Raw genomic sequence first — 15,702 nt, 5'->3', positions numbered from 1 at the left:
TCAGATCCCTAAGAAGTGTGTCCTCATTAACTGGCTCCGCCGGGTTGGAGCTAGAATTTTCGCCAGCATCATCCCTTGTTGGCCTAGGGCCAACTTCTCTTGGTTCATCACACCGTGACATCGTACCAAAAAAAATGAAAAAACAATTCAATGACATGACACAATGGTCCACCGTGGACAACTCAACATGAAATGATGCCGCACTAACACTTAGCATGCAAAACTATGCAATAACACCTTAGTATAAACATGTAAGCACATAAATAAATAATCAGTTAAGCATGTCTCTTCAAATAATAAAACACGTAGTAATTAATCACATAAATAATGCAAACAACTTCCCATGCAACCCTATGTAGGCCTCTACCCGTCGTCCTAATAGTTTTCGAACCATCGCTATGATTCTAATTTTGTAACGACCCGAATCCGTGGGTCTGGACCGTTAATCGGGTCCTTGCCCTGACCCGAGGTCAACTGAGTCACACTGTCCATTTCCTGTGTCTAAACATCTTCATAAAGATTAATCCAAGGTCCATAATTGTCCTAAGACTCAACCTTACATGGAAGCTCAAACATATAGGTTAAGAGGAACAGTTAGCCGGCTGATAGCCCTTGGTCGGCCGGCTGACAAGGTAGGATCGGCCGACTGACCTGCATGGTCAGTCGACCGAAACAATAAAGAGAATTGAGTGCTCTCGGGACTTTCACTGTGCAAATCATCGGTCGGCTGAAGGATGGGGTTCGATCGGCTGATAGTGAGGATCAGCCTTCCGAAACATGGCCTTTGAACCCAGAACTCACTGGCATGAATTTCTTGGCTGTGTATGAACATTCCCAACCTAAACCGAACCTATTTCATACCCCATTTTCGAATTCATGGCAACAAAATAAGATGATACACAATTGAAGGGCATCGTTAGCGAATTATAATACAACATTCCTTTCCCATTCATCAAGAAATATTTACTTAGTTCCAAGTTTACAACACTTGCAATCAAGTGTTATGGTCCAAGTACATGTCCAAGGTTAACAAAAAACAAAAAATAAAAAAATTACACTTTACAATAGTTTGAGACTTTACAAAAATGGGAAATACACAAAATGTGATACCTCCGGATCTTCGGATGTGGATTGGCCAGGCCTACGCCCGATTACCCGAGGATATCAAACCAATTAGTAATAATTGAACACAGAATACAATTAAAACCAAAAAAGATAAATAAAATTTGCTGAAATGAAAACTAAAATGACAATCCAATAATTGAAACCTCTGAATAAATATTTCCATTGATAAATTAAACTATTTTGTTACAACTGATCCTCCACGAATACAAATCGTTCTCCAAATTTTACAACTCGGGAATCCATTTAGTGGACCCCTAAAATATCCCACTGAACTCAAATGACTGAAAATAAAACTAAAGCCTAAAACATGAAACAAAATCCTACGGCATCGGTGAAGTGAATGACTGTATCTGCTCAGCACGATTCAGCTCTAAGACTGGAACTAACGAACACCTGTAAAAATAAGAGTGGGTGAGGCCCACATGCAAATTTTTCTCTAACTGTAATCCAAACAGTGACCCGATACGCAGGTACACCCTAGATATCTCAACAATAGCTATTTAGTCCATACATATATATATATATATATATATATATATATATCCACACTAAGGGACATTCACTGGACTATCATGGGGGTCTCAACCAGAATAGAAGGCAACATGCGAAAATGCACCCAAAGGTGGGCATGAGTACCTAGACCTAACAGAGTACACCTCAACCTACTATAGGCAGCTACGCATCCACTGCATATACGCACCCTAACCAATGAGTCTGAGACTCAAGCTCATCTCGTGGTACCATAAAAATATATTTAAAATCCATTCATGTCCATCCATAGGAAATCTAATAAATGTTCAGCTTATTCAACCGCACAGACTTATATAAGAGATCCAATAAGTCGTTCAGCTTATTCAACCACACAGATTTAAATATAAGGAGAATTATGTTTTTATAAGTCGTACCCTTATTCCAAAATAGGTAGGACTGAGTATTTTGAATCAGTCTGTCCCTAGTATGCCACTGTCCCATACCGGTGCATACAATCCACAAAATCCATATAATTGATAAAACAGATAAAGTTGTTCATCAATTAAAATCCATAAGGTAGGAATTAGCGTTTTGAGCTAAACCATACCTAATATGTCACCGTCCCATACCGGTGCATACAATCCTCCATATCCATGTAAATTACAACATAAAAATAATAAACAAGTAATTTACTGTACAAAACCAAATATCCATATCATTGCAAAAAAATGATTAAAGTTTCAGCAATTTAAATCCAAGATCTAAACCATGTATTTGCAAGAAATGGTTTAATAGTTCAACAACCAGCATCCAGAGCATGCATAGATCAATTTTAATAAATTAACAACTCTATCATGCATTTAAATAAGTTTTATAATCATGTTATAGTCCAAACAATTGCTAAATTAATTTAAGCAATTTAGTTCTTTCCATCCGGTAACAGCGTACTAAGTTCTATACTCGTATTCTGTTTTATCTTTTCGCACAGAGCCTTACACTATGCCACAAGTCTAATTTGTTAATTAAAAGACTCCACCATGCATCTAAAACTTAAATTAGAATTATGTTATAGCATCTTAAATTGTCAAATTAAAACTAGACAATTAATTTCCTTCTAATCGTTAACTGTACGCATAGTTGTTAAATATCGCACTGTTAATTCCATTAATACAAAGGGGGTATTTTATGCAATTCAAACCTTAATTACATGTTAAATTAATTATTGAAACCCCCATCAAAGTCCTAAAACTATTCAAGAACCCCAAGTGCCCAAACAGTAGCTTAAAAGGTTATGGTACGTATAAAATTGCATCAAATTAGGAAAAGCCTACTCTTGGCAAAGTAGAGCAGGCTCAAATCAGCCTAGAGTCACCTCTTTTAGAGGTGGAGCCTGCTCTACCTCCTCTAGAGCAAGCTCTACTCCATGGAGTCGGCTCTCTCCCCCCTCCATGGAGCCGGCTCTCTCCCCCTGTGAGAGCTTCAGTCCATCTTTGCTCCGTTCCGACCTTCTGCTTCTTCTCCGGCCTGTTTCTACTCTTCAGTTGGTTTCTAAAATTGATCCTAAGGGTCTTATTAATACCAAATAGTATCCCAATGGTTTGATAACAACAATTGGAATCAAATACAAAGATTAAATTTGCTACCGAACTAAACATGCTTTAGGAACAAACTAAAACTATTTTGCAACAACAGTTCCATTCCAACCCCTCTGTTCCTCTTCACTACTAAACTTAGCAGCCTTATCTAACCCCCGTACATCCCCATGGTTCATTTACAGTAGTTAAAAGCAAGTACAGTAACTAAAATTACAATATAATTAACATGCCATAAGAAGCAAAACTAAGACATACATGCACGAATTGTAACAGATTTGATTACAACACAAACAGATCATCACTATATCATACAATAAACATGTAAGTTCTAGTTTATGATTTATTTAACCCTAGAGACTACCTAGGTGTACAGAACACAAGTCAGAGGGAAGGAGAAAGGAAAGAACTTGCCTCTGTGGGTTTTTTTGAATAAAAACCCTGTCTCCGTCTTCCTAGGCTTTCTGACGACGTCCGTTCTCTGTCAACTCTACCTCCTACTGCTCAACCTTCCTCCTCCTAGGGCCGACCTTTAAGCCACGGCCAAAACTCTCTCTGTAGTTGCTCTATTTTTTCCTCACAACCTCTCTCTGTTTTCACTCTAAAACTCTCTATATATAGGGTTTGTGTTTACAACCCTAAGCAGACTTATAACAGTATATATATAAGCATATAAAAACCTACGCCTACTTATATTCAGAAATGGAAACCCAACTAAACCCTAGTGGGCCAAATACACGATCCATAAACCTGAGATCCTAATTTAACTTTAAAATTAAATACCTTAATAATTTAACCTAATTAACTCATTCAATCAATCAAAACCAATTTAATTAAATAAAAACAAAAATCCAATTAATACAAATAAGCAGACCAAACAAAAATAATCAAGTGATACCAATATTCAGACAAAAACAAAATATTCAATTAATCAATCCACATAAAGAAAAACAATTAATCAATTAAACATAAACACATATCCACATAATCACATAAAACACTTAAAAAATAATAATAAAATTTCAATTATATCCTTTTTTAATTTTAGGGGTATTACACAAAAGATACAAAATAAACTCTTAGTCATCCTCATACTTGTGGAAGGTCGGCGTCCACTACTTCTTTTTCGAGTCCTGAAAAATGTTAAATAATGGGGTGAGCGCAAAGCTCAGTAGGTGGGGCCTAAGACACACCTTTTGTAACCCCGTGAATCCAAATAATGAATAGATCAAAAGGAAATGGGGTCATACAAAGCAGGGTAAAAATACCATATCAATCCCAAGTTCAAAACAATTAAATGTCGTGCCATGAATGCAATGCCATGCATGTCACTCCCCATTTTCAGAAAAACATCCATCACTCCACAAACTGTTAATATAACCCGCCCTTTGGTAACTCTACAGCGACGCGAGAGAAGGATTGGCTACTGTCTCCGCGGCAACAGGGTTTTCTCAAAACACTTTATCAAAATTCCTCCCCAAAATACCCTTTCACTTTTATTTCAAAATACTTTCCCTTTTCTTTCATGCCCAATGCTATGAAATTCGTGTCATGTACTTCACCAATAATATGAGCATAAAAGAAATTTACACTACACAATTTAACATGCCCCTACATAGCAACTTCTAGAAAATTAACAAACACCGTAAGCATGTAAATTAACATCTAAGCATGCTTTTCACATAGTTTCATCAACACATACAAGTATAGATTCCAAATGCAACAAATATATCATTCTCAAGACAATTAACTTAAAATTAAGCATGCTCTACAACAAATATGGAGAAATAATTTACAAAGGAACAAGAAAAACATGGATTAGAGACTCCTACCTCTAAAACAATGAAAAGCCCCAATTTGTGTAATACCCCTAATTTCAAAAGGATAGTCCTGGTATTTAATTTATTGCTTAAGTTGCATTTTTAATTGTTTAATTGCATTTTTATTTGTTTAATAGTTTATTTGCTTGTTTTGTTTGAATTAATTGTTATTTCTTTGATTTATTTGACTTACATTGAATTAATTGTTATTATTTGATTTATTTGAATTAAATTGATTAATTGTTTTTTTTTATTATTATTATTTGTCTTTAATTGAAGTATTGCAATTAATTCGGGTGTTGTTTTATTTTTCTTCACGTTGTAGCCGACTTAGTTCTTTGTCTCATATTGTACTTAGGCTTAGGTTTAAGGGTGGCCTATAAATATAATTATTAAGTTTTGCTTAGGATTTTAGAATCCTTTTCACGACTGTGGAGGCAGAGAGAGAACAGATGAGGGTTTACAGTAGTTGGATTTCGCCGGAGAATTTAGGAAGACGACGGTCTAAGACCTAAAGGCAAGTTCTATTCCTAACTCTCTCCCTTTGGCTCGTGTTCTTTAAACGACTAATTCAACTCCAGGACTAAATAAAGATTAAGATTAAACTGGATTGCATGTCTAAGATACTTAAAACTGGAAATGTTTACAAGTTGGTTATTACTTGCTTTAAATTCTTTCTTGTGTAACTTCCGATTTACTTCATGTTTTAATTGATGTCAATTAATGAATAAAGGATTTAATCAGTGATGGAACACCTTGGGAAAACATTAAACTTAATCTGGTTCACATGGGTGATCATTAGAAACAGTACGTTCATGAATGGGTAATTGTTTCGGTTTAAATTCTTCTTGCATAATTTGTATTTTAATTGATGTTGGTTGATGAATTAAGAGTTTAATTAATTCTGGAACACACTGGACCTAGTATTAGACACCTAAGAGCTTTAGGAATGGAGGACAGATGATCAGAAAGTCAGAAAATAGCCGGCGTCGGAGAAGATGGAGGCTGGGAAAAGTGGAGGCGGCTCCACCCTTCAATGGAGGTGGCTCCATTGAAGTGGAGCCGGCTCCACACTTTATTAGAGGCGGCTCCACATGTTTTTGGAGCCGGCTCCTTGTTAAATTTTTATTTTTTTTCCGTTTCCAGTAAGTTTTGGCTACAATGGTTGGATTTATGTGGTTCCAGTTGGGTTTAGGGCTGTATGTGGGAAGTATAGATGATGCTCAGAGACATATTAAGGCTCTAGGAAGCATGTTAATAATCTAATTATTGTCATCACTTGAACAGCATATGGTTTAAACAAATTAGTACTCTGTTTTGGAGTTGGAAGATTTAAATTGCTTAATCTTTATTGTTAGCAATTTTTCTGTGAAGATTTGTATAATTCAAACTTGTATCGCAATATACTATGATCATGTATTTCAATTATGCTCTTTGGGGATGAGTTGATGTTTAGTGGTATTATGATTTAAATTTATCAATTTACCGAATTATGTGAAGCAATATGAACTAAGCATGTTTATGTATATAATTTTACTATGCTTATTGATGCTTACATTATTATTTTTAGTATCAATTGTTGGATGTATGGATTAGTTGATATTTACTTTCATTATCTGTATTATCAACTACTGGATGGATGGATTGTATGCACCGGTATGGGACGGTGGCATATTAGGGACGGATTAGTTTCAAAATACTAAATCCTACCTATACGGAATAAGGGAATGGATTATAAAATAAATCCTACTTATATTTAAGTCAGATCAGCTGAAACACAGTTGAATGACTAACTGGATTACTTGCTATGGATATGTAAGTCAGAACAGCTGAACAAGCTGAGCGGCTTACTGGATTTCTTATGGATGGATAGGATAGGACTTTAAATATATTTTTATGGTATCGTAATATGAGCTTGAGTCTCAAAGTCAACGGTTAGGGAGAGTATATACAGTAGGATGCGTAGCTGACTATGTTGGTTGAACTATACCCTGTTAGGCTTAGGGAGTCATGCCCACTCAGGTGCGTTTTGCATGTTGCCTTCTACTCAGGTTGAGACCCTCATCATAGTCCAGTGAGACTCCCATAGTGTGGATATATATATATGTGTGTGTGTGTGTGTGTGTGTGTGTGTGTACGGATTACATAGTTATTGTTGAGTTGGTTAGGGTGTACATGCGTATCGAGTCTATGTTCGGATTGTAGTAGGATAGAACTTGTTCGTGAGCCTGACCCACTTCTATTTTTCAGGTATTCGCCAGTTCCAGTTTTAGACCTGATCGTGCTGAGCAGAGACTATCACTCACTCTTCCGACGATGCAGGACTTCCCTCTATGGTTTACTTTGGATGTTCTTTGAGTAGTTTCATTTCAATTTGGATTTTCATTAGGTGTCCACTAGAGATGAATTCCCTAGTTGTTAATTATTGGAGGTTTTATGGAGGATTGGATTTCTAGATTTTTAAATTTATTTATTCAGGGATTTTTAAACTTAGATTTCTTTCAGTTCTTAATTATTTATTTCTTATTTCATTTTTTTTGTATTCCATGTTCGTTTTAATTATTAATTGTTTAATATTCCATCGGGTTTGGATTTGGGCCTGATCAACCCGTGTCTCGGATCCAAAGGGTATCACAATTTGCCCTAGATCCCAATTCTCTTATAATGCACCAAACACCAAATTGCTCTGATCAACTTAAAGTTTTCGTCGTGGGTTTCAATTTGCTGCAAACAACACTTAAAAATACCAAGTATAGAGAAAGAGATCTAGGATTGAAGTTTGGAAGCAAAAAGAAAAAGAAAAAGTGAACCCAAGGAAGGGAGCGAGAGAACCAGCGGGGAGAGTGAGAAATGAGACCTAAAGTGGTCTCTAACTCACCTAAATGTGTAAAGTGGGTCCCACTATTTTCTTTTTATTTTACCTTTTTCTTTTTCCTTTTATTTTTACATCACATAATTATACATATATGCAACTATATAAATTTCACATAAAGCACCTCAAATAAAATGCATGGAGTGCAAATGGACCCAATCAAAATACCTGGATGCAACAATTTGGTAATGGGTCCCACACGGAACCGTTCAGCCCGGAAAAACTGAAAAATGCAAAAATGATCACCCTTACATTTCAAAGAGTTCTGGACTCAATGAAATGTCCCAAACAACTCTCAGACACAACCGGCACACCCCGTAGTGTCCGGTACGTAAAATAGTAAAAGACTAAAATGCCCTTGCGACTTCAAAATCTCCAGAGAAAGAAAAATGCCGAGAATTGGAAACATCACAAGTCCCATCCAAACTGTGTTGCTCATCATGCCCTGCTGTCATCATTAAGCCGTTCCTTGAAAGCTTGGCGTCCGGACACAGCTTTTGGCGTCCGGACGTAGTGTATAAAAGGCTTGCGTCCCCATGTAACTAGCGTTGAGCCAACGACTCCTAAACCAGAAAATATATACACACACACACACATACATACATACATACATACATACATACATATATATATATATATATATATATATATATATATATAATCGAGAAGAAAAGAGATGTAATCTTTTTTCAATTCAATTTGTTCCTTTGATCAATATTTAGGGATGTGTGAAATGAGGCATGCCTGAACTCAACTGTATGAGTTTAAGTTAAATTTAAACTACCTAAAAAATTGTGTGGAAATGAAATTTGATCGGGATGTCCCACACATGAACATTTCTTTGTATGCTTGTGATAGCCCTTATTGAGGCCAATTTCATTGCTTTATTTTAAGTCCAAGCATCGACCTATGTGGAGCCCAATAGTTTCTTGTATTCTCTCATATTATTTTCTGTAATTTCTAGATTGTCACTTAATTGTATTGATTTAATTGAACCATTAGTTTAATTAATCAAATCAAACCCCTCTTTTGATCATTCAACCTACTAATCCAACATTGATTCCAAAATATCCTCAACAGCATGCTAAGTTTAACGTCGATAGCTCGCCGCGCACAGAGGCATAAGCGCGCGCGCGCCCAGGCGCGCAGCAGAGCTCATCTCTTACGAGTAGCTTTATGTTACTTGTCACGTAGTAGGGAGATTTTTTTAGGTACAAAAATCAAGATTCGAGATTCACATTATGCTTGGGATGTTTCAAGATCATCCTTAGACTTTGTTTCAGTTTCTTCAATAACTTCCTTGGCTTTAAAAACAGCTTCTCTTCTGTGAACAGCTGGAACACCAATTCTCATCTCATAAGCAATGAGAGAGGCTTGAAACATAATATGCAACCAAAACCCGTCGTCTAAGGTATTCGAACCTAGGAGTTCTAATACCACCTGTGACGACCCTGGAAGCCTTAAATGATGACATGTGAAAGGTGAGGATTCACCCACTTGGTGGCTTATGATTGGTCCACTTGTTGGCCTAAGATGAGGGCAAGTGTAGGACTTAGATAAAGCCTTGAGAACTCAAAATTCTCATTTTCTTTCAAAGATTTAATATTTATACATTAAAAACCCTAAGTGACACAATTATTATCAACGGGTATCGCTCTCATATTCTGAGCGCGCTCCCACTATTACGCTTCGCGCACGTTCTGGCTCAAATTCTCACTATTTATGACTTAATTTTGCAACTCTCACGCTCCCGCTTTTAAATTCGCTCTCACTTTCGCTCCCACCCTAAATGACTTAGCGTGTCACTAGACACCTAACATATTTTTTATTGACCACAATATTTTGACAACTCCATTTATAAATTTTTTTTTTTTTTTTTTTTTTTTTTTTAATTTGCAACAGCAATTCCAGACTTTTGTGTCAACTATGCAATTTATTTTCCTTTTCAATTTTAAAAATATTAATTTACCGACACGCATTCATTTCGGCAATAAGCGCGCATGATCACAAAGACGTGCAGTAGATTCTTTCTAATTTAAAATAGCAAATGCATGCAATTATTGAATTCATTTTCTGAATTACTATATTAGGAAAGAACATTAAAGAAAATTGGAGGAGGAAATTTTGAGATTTAATTCCTTACTATGTATAGATATCAATATGGGTATAAATAAACAACCCCTCCTCTCCTCGCTCCTCAGGACGAAAACGGAAGGGAAGGAGCCCCAATCTCTTCTCTTCCTCGACGCAAACAGTAGATATATAGTTTTTAAGTACAATAAATACTTAAGAAAATATATATCATTTCAGATTACAGCATTTCGCGGCCATGATGGAAAGCAAAATGTTGTTTTCAAAACTCACAATTTTCCTTGTAATCTCCATTCTTCTCTGTGTGTCCCCAACACCAGCTTTCGCGGCCAAAAAGGTAAGCACTACAGATAGATCTTCACTTCTAGTCATGGATCGATTTGGAACTTAATTAATTTTTCTAGTATTTCCTCGCTAATGGGGGCTGGCTTTGATTATTCTCCGTTGTGTGTTTTTTTGTTTTTGTTTTTTTCTTCTATGGTGTTAGTAGTCATATATTGTGTACATGGGAACTCCTTCGCATAAAGGTCGAAAAATGAGTGAGAAAGCTCTTGGTCAAGTTTCAGATTCTCACTGCAAGTTTCTTGCATCATTCCTCGGAAGGTATGAGATTTTACACATATTTTGATTAATTATATTTTACTTTTTTGTTTTTATCAATATTCTCTTAATCCCATATGAATATACAAGTCAGACTAGATAAATTATCCTTTTTTTTCATATATAGGAAAGAATTTTCATATATAATTGGAAAAGAGGAATTCAAGTGATTGCCCCAACAATAAAAGACCATTGGGTGTGTAAAATGAGTGAAAATTTAAATACCAGTTTGATGACAATCACTTATGTAAATAATGTAAATTATTTAAGTCTACTTTTCAGCTTTTCCATTTCAAAAAACCTAATTGAGGGAGATTGAGTGTTATTATTTTTCATACTATTGCATCACATTGTTTCAACTCTCTCCTTTGCTTATGCAATTGTTTCATGCAGTACAAAGAAGGCCAAAGATTCCATATTTTACTCATATCAAGGATACATCAACGGCTTTGCTGCAGTGCTTGATGAGGAGCAGGCAGCTAAAATTTCAAGTACAGCATCTTGTGTGGATTCTGTCTCCTTTATGTTCGATCATTAATTTTTGATGTACTATTGATAAATGTTTTGCTATATTGACGCAGAGGATCCAAATGTTGTGTCCGTTTTTAAAAATGAATTGTTACAATTGCACACAACAAAGTCTTGGAATTTTCTTTCACTAGAAAATAATAACGGTGTTACTGACTCGAACTCCTTGTGGACAAAGGCCAGACAGGGAGAAGACATCATTATAGGAAATCTTGATAGTGGTAATCAGTGATAACCATTTTTTATTCTTTTAATCATCCCATATATAGATTGTCTTTCAAATTATTTCTTTTTTATTCTTGTGATTATGGAGTTTTGAATATAGAATTCATAATTTTTTGTGACTTTACTTTTTTAGGCGTCACTCCTGAATTAGAGAGTTTCAGTGACAAAGAATATGGACCCATTCCAAAAAAATGGAATGGAATATGTCAGAACGACACCAAAAATGGATTTGCATGCAATAAGTAAGTTACATTTTCATTAAATCCCTTTGTGAATAAATATAAAAATATGTAAACAAAATCATATATCAAAGTAGTCAACAAAATCAATATATCATCGGCAATTGTAAGAACCCACACAAACAATTCAAAGCACACACCCATATTCAACTAGGTCATCCTCTAATTCAAGTACACTACCACTTAGAGTTTCAAATTCAAAAGAAATTTGGCTTGATAGAATGATGCGAATGAATTTGGACAGCAGCAATTAGCTTTGCATAATCCAACATAGAGATTCTCAGGGGATGATATTCTGTTTTTGTTTTTTTAACAAGGATACTTTCTTTTTTGGAACAAAATTTTCAGAAAACTTATCGGAGCTAGGTACTTCTACAAAGGATTTCTTATCAATAGGAAGTTGAAAGACTATTCCAATTTCTCAACACCCCGAGACCATGAGGGCCATGGAACTCACACATTATCGACGGCAGGTGGGAACATTGTCCCTGGAGCAAATATACTTGGCGCTGCAAATGGAATTGCAAAAGGCGGTGCTCCTAGAGCCCGAGTGGCTGCTTATAAGGTATGCTGGCCACCAGTAGATGGTGAGGGTGGATGCAGTGAGGCGGACATCCTCAAAGCTTTTGATCAGGCCATACGTGACGGCGTTGACGTGCTTTCAGTGTCGCTTGGTTCAGTCAAACCCACTGATTACTTCGACGATGCCACTGCAATCGGGGCATTCCATGCTGCTAAGCATGGCATACTTGTGGTGGCCTCAGCCGGGAATGAAGGACCCGGAGATAGTACTCTCTCCAATCCTGCCCCATGGATACTAACCGTCGCAGCGAGCACCATGGATCGTGAAATTGTTGCTGACGTTGAGCTTGCTAACGGAGGGCGCTTCAAGGTTCAATTCGACCTCATTCAAAATTTATGATGATGATCGAATAGTAGATAAAGTATAAAAAAAAAAAAATAGTAATATATATATATATTTTCCCCTCTTTGATAAACTATTAATTGTTTCTTCAATTTTTTTAAGATTTGATGTAATATATGATTATAGGGATTTGGTGTTTTTAAACCAATGCGACAAGAAAAACCCATTCCGATTCTTACTGGGGCACAGGCTAAAGCTGCCAAGGCTAACGAAAAAGAAGCGTAAGTCGAACAATCTGCCTTGTGAGATAGAAAGAAATTTCATGATTGCGGTATCATGCAATTTGATGATTATGAGTTCTAATTCCGAGTTTCTTTATATATATATATGCAGTTTGGTTTGCAAGGAGGGAGCACTTGATCCCCAGAAGGTTAAGGGTAAGATCGTGGTGTGTCTTAGGGGCGGCGGAGTTGATAGAGCGGACAAAAGTGTAAATGCTGCTCGTGCTGGAGCTGCTGGAATGATTCTTTGCAACGACAAGGCTGATGGTGATGCTATCGTTGCTGATCCTCACATTATTCCCGCTTCGCATCTCAATTATACAGCTGGTCAAGCTCTTTTTGCCTACATCAACTCAACCCAGTATGTCAATTACATTTGTCTGAGCAGTTATCACATCAATTTCATCAGTTTTCTTCTTATACTTAATTATTACTGTAATTATGTAGGAATCCGCAGGCTACTATTAAGGATTCAATGACACAACTCAACACAAAGCCTGCTCCAGTCATGGCTGGTTTCTCCTCTAAGGGTCCAAACATTTTTACACCAGAGATCCTCAAGGTTTGACCCTGGACATACAGGAACGAGAACCCTTTTCTTTGTGTTTTTTTTCAATTTTGGCTTCTTTTAAGGGTCCAGTTTTGGCTTAACGTTGTCTCCATTTTTAATTTTTTTGTTTTTGTTTAATATTCAGCCTGATATCACTGCACCAGGAGTAAGTGTGCTAGCTGCATTTGGATTACCTATATCAGGCTTTGATAAGCAAACTGTTTTTCCCTTCAACCTTTTATCTGGAACATCCATGTCTTGTCCTCACGTTTCTGGTATTGCCGCCCTTCTCAAAGCCATCCACCCTGATTGGAGTCCCGCTGCCATTAGATCCGCAATCATGACCACCGGTAATATATTTCAATTCATTTTCACTTGCACTAATGATATCTTCTACCAGTCTTCTAATTACTATCCGTGTCACGTCAGATTTATGCTAAGAGTTGTGCTCTAAATGTAACAAAATTATAGACATGTACTTGGCTTTATTATTCATTTAGACTGCATATTCAATCCCAGTACCAATTATCTTCTGTTTGATGGTGAACTTTTTTCTATGCAGCAAGCACAATAGACAACACTGGTGGTCCAATCTTAAATTCTTCTAATATTAAGGCAACGCCATTCAGTTACGGTGCTGGGCACGTACAGCCAAACCTTGCTGCAGATCCTGGCTTAGTTTATGACTTGACACCTTCGGATTACAAGAAATTCCTTTGTGCAATTGGATATGAAACACACAAGGTTCAGCGATTTGCCAAGAAGCATGTATGTCCCAACTTTACAGATCCACTCACTATCATAAACCTCAACTATCCTTCAATAACCGTCCCGAAAGTCTCTGGCTCAGCCACCGTGAGACGAACACTGAAGAATGTTGGCCCTCCCGGCAACTATAAAGCCCGCGTTGTTTCCCCACAGGGATTTTCTGTTATTGTTAAACCTGATGTCTTTAAATTTACCAAGGGTGGTGAACAGAAGACCTTTTCTGTGACATTGAAAGAAGATCAGAAAAGTAAAAAAGCTGGTGATTACAAAGGCTATTCATTTGGAGAGTTAATATGGTCAGATGGGGTACATAACGTCAGGAGTCCGATTGTGGTTGCTAAGGATGCCCCTCAACTCACCCCGGAGCCTGAAATCCCCGAACTCTAAAACCACGGAGTAGATATATATAAATGTGTGTATATATATATGTGTGTATATAAACAAAGTGATCTGAAAGAGAAGTAAACATGGAGCAGTTACATAAAGATTTATTTGAATTATTATTACTCAATTTGTACAGATATGACGGTTGATGGATTCATATAGAGGAGGTCAATAAATGTGTTTTGTTCTTTTCTTTCTTTTAATCCGCATTTTTTGCTCATTGTCTATGTACTCGTGACTGTGGCTTAAATTACCAATTTTTATATCAGAATTTTAGAAAATCTAGCCATTATCAAAGTACTTTAAGAAGTATCTTGAAAAATCTATAAATGTATACAATGATTGTGTAAATTACCAACTCTGTTTAAGGCTATAACATTTTTTTGGGTAATTAAGGCCGGAGAAGCTAATTGGAAAGTTCAGGCAACTCTAATTTATAAAAGAAAACAAAAATATAAATTAGATTCTTAGAGTTTTTTTTATTAATATGTAATTTCCGCAAGCAATTGCATCATCATAGTTATATTCGATCTTGTTTTAGTGTGTTTTTGGGGATGTAAAACACTAATATCTAATTCAATTCTAGGCCTCCCTCAAATAAAGCTGATCTGAGACCTTAATTGAAACATTTAACTACATTACTTTCATGCAGGTTTTCGAAGTATGTTACGAAATCGTAACACCTCAATTAATAAAGTGTTGAATGCTGATATCCTGATAATATATAGCAGGTTTTAATCTATGTGCCTCAATTAAGAATTGTGTCTTTCAGGGTCTAGGATTCTAAATTTTTAAGATACGTTTTTAAGTAAAATGATGTTGACACACCCAGTTGCACAAAGGAATTTCTTGCAAAATGTCAAAATTATCATTAAATTCATATATAATTTAATGATTTTCCTTATATATATATATATGTGTGTGTATATTTATACTCAAATTTTGTAACTCGTTTAAATTTTCTCTTGATTTTTGTGAAGAGATTGGAATTGAATTGTTAATTTTTTGGAGCGGGTCAAGCATCTTCCCAGATTGTGCACTCTACTGATATTATGAAATTCTTGGGGCTTGCTGATTCCAGGTGCTCTGTTTTAGAGAAAGGTATTACCAACGATAAATTTTAGAGAGAAAAAAAAAAAAAAAAAAAAATTTAGAGGGAGATACTATATTTCGTTAAAGAAGAGTTCTAGGAATGGAAGAAAAAAATATAGAAATTATAGATTTAGAAAATAATATTTGCAAGAAAGATTATGTTTCACCAACATATTAGTGGCTTAGTGGTACCAGGATT

At 36.0% G+C, this 15,702-nt stretch overlaps 1 protein-coding gene across 1 annotated transcript; it reads left to right on the top strand.

Annotated features, from left to right (window-relative positions):
* The first annotated feature begins 10,105 nt into the window (after positions 1–10,105).
* Positions 10,106–14,614, top strand: LOC132271509 (subtilisin-like protease SBT5.4). The gene is made up of 11 exons (XM_059772939.1): positions 10,106–10,308; positions 10,462–10,574; positions 10,965–11,062; positions 11,153–11,320; positions 11,458–11,566; positions 11,912–12,455; positions 12,615–12,709; positions 12,822–13,070; positions 13,157–13,271; positions 13,405–13,609; positions 13,822–14,614. The coding sequence occupies exons 1-11, from the start codon at positions 10,210–10,212 to the stop codon at positions 14,412–14,414; spliced, it is 2,388 nt and encodes a 795-aa protein (XP_059628922.1). The 5' UTR covers positions 10,106–10,209; the 3' UTR covers positions 14,415–14,614.
* Positions 14,615–15,702: the final 1,088 nt, after the last annotated feature.

This window comes from Cornus florida, unplaced genomic scaffold, assembly GCF_030987335.1.
Source record: "Cornus florida cultivar Cherokee Brave unplaced genomic scaffold, ASM3098733v1 CherokeeBrave_3.0.0_Hap2_Chr01, whole genome shotgun sequence".
In the NCBI taxonomy this organism is placed as follows: domain Eukaryota; kingdom Viridiplantae; phylum Streptophyta; class Magnoliopsida; order Cornales; family Cornaceae; genus Cornus; species Cornus florida.
Note: the sequence above shows the minus strand (reverse complement) of the source record. Positions and strands in the feature narration are given on the sequence as shown.